The 9,085-nt window shown below is 47.3% G+C and overlaps 1 protein-coding gene across 1 annotated transcript; it reads right to left on the bottom strand.

Moving 5' to 3' along the window:
- Window positions 1-425: 425 nt before the first annotated feature.
- Window positions 426-1,115, bottom strand: LOC123502056 (piggyBac transposable element-derived protein 4-like). Its single transcript, XM_045251209.1, has one exon. The coding sequence runs from the start codon at window positions 1,113-1,115 to the stop codon at window positions 426-428; it is 690 nt and encodes a 229-aa protein (XP_045107144.1).
- Between the last annotated feature and the right edge of the window lie 7,970 nt (window positions 1,116-9,085).

Genomic DNA, 9,085 nt, shown 5'->3' with positions numbered 1-9,085 from the left:
ACTTTGGGAGGGAGTTAAATGCATATTAAAACCCTTTATGGGGCACTCCTAGAAATACTTAGAAATAACAAATTTTAGCCCTTGATCATAAGTACTGAGCGTATTACAAGATGTTTTTACTTCTGTGAGTTTGTGAAAATAAATCATATTTATCATGCAAATCAAGGTAAAAAAAATGACTAAAAATTTTTCTTTCCGGTGTGTGGAAAGAATTTTTTCAAACACTCAATAATTAAAAATAATAATTCTGGAAAAATAAAGATATATTTATTCCGTATAATATTTATTGTAAAGAAAAAAACACTACAAAATGTTAAAAAAAATACATGAATTCTTATTTTCACAAATATTTTTCCGGAGGTACTTTTACTGGCACTTTTTTTCTGAATTACCACAGTAGAGTTCTCATATACAAGAAGGAACACTTAGGCAACTGTTTCATGGTACTTGATGAAGCAGTTGCGATCAGCATTGAGGCACAGGTGGACCTTGCAGACACTGCAGACTATGTTTGATCTCAGGATATTCCCCTTCTTACTGCAGTACTTGCAGGTCTGGCGGCTGCTGTGAACAGGGGCATAGAAGAGGGTAAGGTGAAACCTCTGGGACTTATCAGGTGTGTGACTTCTGTGTCCTCGGACAGGCTTGGGGACCTCAACAGTGGTGCTGAGGACTGGAAAGGCTAAAGACTTTTGTGGGCGACTTGTCATTGGCCTTTTGCTGCAGGCACACCAGAAAACTTGAAGTCGGAAATCTTTGAGTGACGGATTAGATTGTTCACCAAGAGCCTTGCAGTCCCGCCGATACAGGAGCCAGGCATTGGTTACACTAATGTCGATGGTATAAGCGAACAAGCGTAAGTGCCACCTTTTATACTTCATGGGAGTTTTGAAGAGATGGACTAGCATGTCGCTTTTGTCAATGCCACCCATGTTGGCATTGTAGTTCTTGATTACTGAAGGACAAGTCACCTCCTTTTTCTGCTTGGTGTCACTGCAGTACCGGCTGATACCAGAAATGGTCTCTATCCCCAGGTCATTTGATAGTAAAGTGACAACCTTGTTGTCTTTCCACCTGACTTCCAGGATCCCGTCGTGACTGGTGGCATAGTCCATGGTACCCCTCGGGATACTTTTCTTTTCCATCTCCTTGACGGTCTTTAGTGGAGGCCTGCCAATTCGACATTCCCTGGCTGTCCCAGTGTACCTACAGTCCTTTTCCTTGAGGTACCGCACGATTTCCAGACTTGTGAGTGCGGTCACGGCAAAACCTCGTGTAAGGAAGCTTCTCGATGTGGTAATTGCTCTGCACTAGACTCACATTCTGAGGAGCATTGCAATGTTGCTGCTTATTGCTTTCATTGCCGTGATTCTCACCAGGTACGTTCCAGGCAATGCCCCAGGTATCGCCTGTAGCAGGACATTTTACAGCTTGCTAACTCGCAGTTCATCAGCCTTGGTAGTGCCCGCCGCGAACTCCTGTACCGCCAGAAGGACGGTACTGGTGCGACATCCTATGCTTCATTGGCCGCTCGGTCTTCAGCTGAGTCTGCTGGTCCGAAGACAACTCCTGCTACCTCTCGCTCTGTTAAGGCGGGTGGTCCTGTTCATCTGACTAATAGGTTTGCCCTTTTGTCCGACGACTCAATTGCGTCACCTGCAAGCGACGAGAATAATATGGACTTGGCCAAACTAACCCATGTAGTGGATGTCCATTTGCCCACTGTATCGCCTAAGCCTTTGAAGGGACTGACCAAACGGCACCGCGGCTCTGCGGAGTCGATAGATTTAGTTCAGCCTAAACAATCTAAGTTTTCTCCCGGTGTACATGATCGTGACTCCTCCAGGGACCGTTCTGCAATGGTAGCGCCAGTTGTTTCTGTCCAGCCTTCTGTGACGCCCTCCGTCTCAGATCGGGCTTCTTGTGATGAGGACGGTCTTAGCATGGAGACGATGATATTGTCACAGCCGTCTCTCGTGGACCCGCTGTATCAAAAAGTGCAGTCCAGCCTGACCCTCGTCTTTCGATGACCGGTAGGAGTGATGATGGTTCGCATCACTCACTGGTAGGCCAAAAGGCTGCTGTCCAACGACCCGGTACATCTCAACTCCCAGTGTCTTCTCGTCGGTTGATTATTTCTAGTCAGGTGAGTCATGGGCAGTCCATTCAAAAGGCTCGCCCGTCCACTGCACCTAAATAGTCATCTTCAAGCTTCTACAGTGGAACTGTAGAGGCCTTCGCGCCTCGTGGGGGGGGAACTCCGAGCTTTATTGTCGGAGTTTTCTCCAGCCTGTGTAGCTTTACAAGAGACTATGCTAGGTGATAGTACTTATTCTAGTCCTCCTGGCTATCGTGCCTTTTTTTAGCACTACTTTCCCTGACAAGGGCCACCACGGTGGCACAGCTATCCTTGTCCGTCAAGACATACCTGTTGTCCCCTTGCAACTCAACTCTCCCTTTTCAGGTGGTGGCTGTTAAAGTTTTTATGGGACGATCCTACACTATTTGCAGTTTATATCTCCTTCCCCGGCTTCCTGTCTCCAGGGGTGAGCTTGATGGCCTGGTGCGTCACCCATTGTGGGATGAAGGTGCTAGTAATCCTCGTGGGGTTTTAATCGGGTCTTTTATTGAAGATGTTACATATCTTCACAGTCCTACTGGGACTTTTACCGCTATCGATCTTTCTCTGTGTACATCTAATTCTTTCCTTGATTGTAATTGGCTGGTCTTACCGGATTTGTACACTTTCCGTCTCCCGCGAGTTGGTTATTGGCAACTTCCAGTTATCTCATTATGCCCTCCTGCCACGGATGGCAAGAAGGATTTTCTGCCAGCTCTGTCGCACACTCGGTTTTTAGAACACTTTTTTATCCATTCTAATGACACTCCTGTTTTTACTGATGGTTCCAAATCCGACGCAGGCGTCAGGTTTAGTGTAGTTTTCCCCTCTTTTTATCGGTGTTGCAGCCTTCCTTCGGTAGCCTTCGTCTTTACTGCGGAGCTGTCTGCCATAGTTTTAGCTTTACAGATTATTTTAGTGACTGTCGCAGTGCTCTTACTGCTCTCTCTTGCACTGTCAACCTTAATCTTCTGGTTTTATTAGCCCTGAAGTGGCTATACCTACTTACCAGAAGAGGATATCGTGTTGGGTTCTGTTGGGTCCCTGGTCACGTTGGTGTTCCAGGGAATGAACACGCAGACCGCCTCGCTAAAGAGGCAGCAAGCCGCGCTCCATCTCTTGCCCCTATTTCGTTCCGAGATGTATTTCCTGTAATTCGCGAGGCAGTTGCTGCACTTTGGCAGAGGAGATGGCTAACGGGGGTTGCAACCTCAAAAATGGGAGAGATTACTACTTCCACACTCCCTCAGTGAACTTACACCCATGTCCGGGATCGCCGTGCACAGACTTTATTGGCGCGACTTCGTATAGGTCACACGTATCTTACACAAAGGTACCTCCTGACCAGGGACCCTCAACCTTACTGTGATGATTGCCTGGTACCGCTTACGGTGCGGCACCTACTAGTGGAGTGCCTTAGTTTGACTGATTTAAGACACCGCTACCTCTACTGCTGTCGTGGTAGAGATAGCGGTGTCTATTATATCTCAAAAATCCTTGGGCCAGTGTGCCTGGCCCAAGCCCATGATGTTTTTAGTTTTTTGGGAGAAGTGGGCCTTCTCCCAAATATGTAAATTTTATTTAATTTTATTGTATTTACTTATTTGTTTATCTATTTTAGATACTTTTAATTGCATAATTTTTTATTGCTAAAAGCTAGTTTTTTACGATATTTTTACTATTATAATTCTTAATCCCTTTGTTTCCTTTTCTTTCATATTTTCTTTTTACCTTTTTGTAACGGCGCCATATGACCTCATGTGTTGAGGCGCCTAAACAAAATCCATCCATCCATCCATCTCTCCCATTGTAGTCCCAGTAGATGGTTTCCCTTGCCCCTGGGGCTAATCTTTTATGTTACAATTTTTTTATATGGGAAAACACAAAAAATCTTCAGGTTCTCGTGAAGTGGCTGACCTGACCCACGAGACGTCATCTTCAGGTCTGAGTGGGAAAGAGGATTCCCCTCCACAAGGGCCTCCCGCAGCAGTCTCCTGTTCTGGGAGTTCTTCTGAGGGTCGCGTTTCTGCTGCATATGACTCTCTTTTGATGGTAAATGTTAATCCATCATTTTCCTACCACGCCTTGCACTCACTTCTCAAGGTGTATGGCACGGTTCTCGCATTCGACTGGTTTATGATAAGGACTTTCCTTCTAACCGCTGCTATGTAACTTTTCTGTCATGTGATGAAGCCCGTCTGGCTTATGAAAATGTAGCATCACTGCCCCTTGCCGGCCATGGCTTTAAAACTGAATGTCTCCAGTCACGTAATATTTCAGAGAGTGACATGGATTACATCCCAAATGTTTTTGAAAACTATTTAGAGAATTCAGTTCCAGCAGTCCGCCAGATCCCGCCTCCACGTTGGTTTGTGGCGTACTATAGAAATGGGCGTGGGAATTTCATCCATGCCTCCCAGTACCTGTCTAAAGAAATAGGCACGATTCCTGAGAGAATTTGAAGAAGTACGGGAAGGGGGTGCTTGTGCGAGCAAAAGATCTTACGCAAGCAAGGATGTTGCAACATCTCCCATGCCCTTCTGACAGCATGCTTGAGACTGTTAAGGCTCATCCCACCTTTAACTATAGCAAAGGTTGTGTTTATAGCCAAGACCTCTATGAATTCCCAGAAGAGAAAATACTAGCAATGTGCCCTAGCTCAGTACAAAAGGTGACTAAGATGAGGAAGTCCTACAACATGGACCTTTTAACCTTTTTGGTTCCACCCTTCCTGACCGTGTTAATATCGGTCCTATCAACCTTAGGGTTAGGCGCTTTGTTTCTCGCCCTCTTCAGTGCTTCTCATGCTATGGGTACGGTCAAGGCAAAAGCTCGTGTAAGGAAGCTTCCCGATGTGGTAATTGCTCTGCACTCGACTCACATTCAGAGGAGCATTGCAATGGTGCAGCTTATTGTTTTCATTGCCGTGATGCTCACCAGGTACGTTCCAGGCAATGCCCCAGGTATCGCCTGGAGCAGGACATTCTACAGCTTGCCAATAGTCAGTTTATCAGCCTCGGTAGCGCCCGCCGTGAACTCCTGTACCGCCAGAAGGACGGTACTGGTGCGACATCCTATGCTTCATTGGCCGCTCGCTCTTCGGCTGAGTCTGCCGGTCCGAAGACAACTCCTCCTGCTACCTCTCGCTCTGTTGGGGCGGGTGGTCCTGTTTATCTGGCTAACAGGTTTGCCATTTTGTCCTGATGACTCGGTTGAGTCATCTCTTAGAAGTGACGAGAAAATACGGACTTGACCAAAGTCACCCATGTAGTAGATGTCCATTTGCCACCTGTATCTCCTAAGCCTTTCAAGGGTCTAACTAAGCGGCACCGCGGCTCTGCGGAGTCGTTAGATTTAGCTCAGCATAAGCAGTCTAAGTTTTCTCCCGGTGCACATAATCGTGAGTCCTCCAGGGACCGCTCTGCTAGGGCAGCTCCAGTAGTTTCTGTCGAGCCTCCTGTGACGCCCTCCGTCTCAGATCGGGCTTCTTGTGATGAGGACGGTCTGAGCATGGAGACGTCCGATGATATTGTCACAGCCGTCCCTCGTGGACCCACTGTATCGGAAAGTGCAGTCCTGCCTGATCCTCGTCCTCCGAGGACCGGTAAAAGTGATGATAGTTCGCATCACCCACCGATAAGCCGAAAGGCTGCAGTCCAACGACCCGGCACATCTCAACCCCGGTGTCTTCTCGTCGTTTGATTATTTCTAGTCAGGTCAGTCACGGGCAGCCTCAAAAGGCTCGCTCGTCCACTGCACCCAAATAGTCGTCTTCAAGCTTCTACAGTGGAACTGTAGAGGCCTTCGCGCCTCGTGGGGGGAACTCCGAGCTTTGCTGTCGGAGTTCTCTCCAGCCTGTGTAGCTCTACAAGAGACTATGATAGGTGATAGTACTTATTCTAGTCCTCCTGGCTATCGTGCCTTTTTAACACTCCTTTCCTGACCAGGGCCACCACGGTGGCACAGCTATTCTAGTCCGTCAGGATATACCTGTTATCCCGGTACAACTTAACTCTCCCTTCAGGTGGTTGCTGTTAAGGTCTTTATGGGACGACTGTACACCATCTGCAGTTTATATCTCCTCCTCGGCTTCCTGTCTCCAGGGGTGAGCTTGACGGCCTGGTGCGTCAGCTGACTTCGCCTTTTCTTGTTGGGAGATTTTAACGGCCGTCACCCATTGTGGGATGAAGGTGCTAGTAATCCTCGTGGGGTTTTAATCGGTTCTTTTATTGAGGATGAGGATTGGAGGTTTTAAATTCTGGGGATGTTACACATTTCCACAGTCCTACTGGGACTTTTACGGCTATCGATCTTTCTATTTGTACATCTAATTCTATACTCGATTTTAATTGGCGGGTCCTACCAGATTTACACGGTAGTGACCACTTTCCGATTTTATTAGAATCTGTGAAATCTGAGCCACAGTCCCGGCCCCCACGCTGGGTTTTAGACAAGGCAGATTGGCCTCGATTCACAGACCTTAGCTCTTTTATCCGTCCGCTAGCTGACTTTTCTACTTGTGCTGAGGCTGTTGATTATTTTAACGATTTTTTTTTTTATTTCAGTAGCGCTTTAGACAATCCCTAGGACGTCAGGTCGCTTTACTAAGCGCACGTCACTGCCAGAGAATGGAATCTCTCGGCATGAATTTTTCTTCCACAGGAGGGGAGTCTTATAATGTCCCCTTCTCTGCCTCCGAGTTGCGGACTGATTTTTCCCAGTGTCATGACTCTTCTCCTAGCCCAGATGATATTCCATATGCCTTCTTGCGCCACATGTCTGACAGTGCTTTTAACTTTTTATTAAATCTTTATAATATGATTTGGCATACCGGTGACTTTCCTACTTTTTGGGCTGTGGCAGTGGTTCTCCCATTTCCGAAGCCTGGGAAAGATCATCTCCAGGCTACGAATTACCGTCCTATATCTTTGACGTCTTGTATTTGTAAAGTGTTAGAAAAGATGGTAAACTCATGTGGTACTTGGATAGGGGGAAGTACTTGTCATCGGTACAGTACGGCTTCCGAAAAATGAGGTCTACTACGGATGCTCTTTTATCCCTAGAGTCTTCTATTTGTGAGGCCTTCGCTTATCACCACCACCAGGTTACTGTATTTTTTGACCTGGAGAAGGCCTACGACACAGCTTGGTGTCATTGGATTTTACATTCCTTGTTTAATTTTGGTCTCCGTGGCCACCTTCCTATTTTTATCCAGCAGTTTTTATCCAGACGTCTTTTACGGGTTCGTGTGGGAGTGTTCTCCGATGCTACTGCTTTAAATGACGGTGTCCCACAGGGAAGTATTATTAGTGTTACGCTATTCGCAGTTGCAATAAATGGTTTTATAGATACTCTACCGGATGGCGTTCACAGCTCTTTATATGTGGACGACTTGTGCATCTCTTTTGCTGCTGCTAGGATGTCACTGATTGAGCGAAAGCTCCAACTGGCAATAAATTGGGTGTCCAGTTGGGCCAACATAAACGGTTTTCGATTCTCCACCTCAAAGACCGTGTCTATGCATTTTTGTCGAAATCGTGGTGTCCATCCAAATCCCGATTTATATTTAGCAAATAGACGTATCTTGTGTGTGGAGGCCACTCGATGTTTTGGCCTATTGTTTGACAGCCGTCTTACTTGGGTTCCACATTTCCGTTCTCTCAAAGCGTCTTGCAGGACGGCACTATCCCTTCTTCGCGTTTTAAATCACACCTCTTGGGGTGCGGACAGGGACACTTTGCTGCTTCTTCACCGTACACTTATATTTCCAAAGCTGTGAAATCTATTCATCCGGAACGGATGCACGCCTACGCACGCTTGACCCCGTACATCATGCTGGGGTCCGCTTGGCTACGGGTGCATTTCGGACATCTCCAATACCTAGCCTTCTAGTGGATGCTGATTTCTGGCCGTTCGACCTCCGGCGCCAGTCTTCGATGCTCCGGTGTTGGTTTTGCACCCACCGTCTTCCCGATTCTGTCCCTTGTATGTCAATGTTGCGGGACTCGCGTTCGGAGGCGTATGACTCTCGACCGAGTCTACCTAAACCTTTTGGCCTTCGAGTGGCAAACCTAATGATGGATTTGTCCATCGACCCCACTACTGTCTACTCTTTCCGGCTCCCACGAGTTGGTTATTGGCAGCTTCCGGTTGTTTCATTATTTTTTGCCAGCTCTGTCCCACACACGGTTTTTAGAACACTTTTTATCCATTCTGATGATATCCCTGTTTTACTGATGGTTCCAAATCTGACGCAGGCGTTGGATTTAGTGTGGTTTTCCTCTTTTTATCGGTGTGGCAGCCTTCCTTCGGTAGCCTCCGTCTTTACTGTGGAGCTGTCTGCCATAGTTTTAGCTTTACGGATTATTTTTACTCTCCCGGTTTCGTCTTTTACAATTTTTAGTGACTGTCGCAGTGCTCTTACTGCTCTCTCTTGCACTGTGCGTCTCCCTTAACCCTTTGATTCTATCAGCCCTGGAGTGGCTACATCTTCTTACCCTACCAGGATATCGTGTTGGGTTCTGTGGGTCCCTGGTCATGTTGGTGTTTCAGGGAATGAACACGCAGACCGCCTCGCTAAAGAGGCAGCAAGTCGCGCTCTGTCTCCTTCCCCTGTTTCGTTTCGAGATATACTTCATGCAATTCGTGTGGCGATTGCAGCACTTTGGCAGAGGAGATGGCTAACGGGGGTCGCAACCTTGAAAATGGGAGAGGTTATTACTTCCACACTCCCTCAGTGGACTTACACCCATGTCCGGGATCGCCGTGCACAGACTTTATTGGCGCGACTTCGTATAGGTCACACGTACCTTACACAAAGGTACCTCCTGACCAGGGACCCTCAACCTTACTGTGATGACTGCTTGGTGCTGCTTACGGTGCGGCACCTACTAGTGGAGTGCCCCAGTTTGACTGACTTAAGACACCGCTACCTCTACCGCTGTCGCGGTAGAGATAGCGGTGTCT

The sequence above is a fragment of the Portunus trituberculatus genome, chromosome 10, assembly GCF_017591435.1.
Source record: "Portunus trituberculatus isolate SZX2019 chromosome 10, ASM1759143v1, whole genome shotgun sequence".
Lineage (NCBI taxonomy): Eukaryota > Metazoa > Arthropoda > Malacostraca > Decapoda > Portunidae > Portunus > Portunus trituberculatus.
The sequence above is the reverse complement of the archived record's forward strand: the minus strand, read 5'-3'. Positions and strand labels throughout refer to the sequence as shown.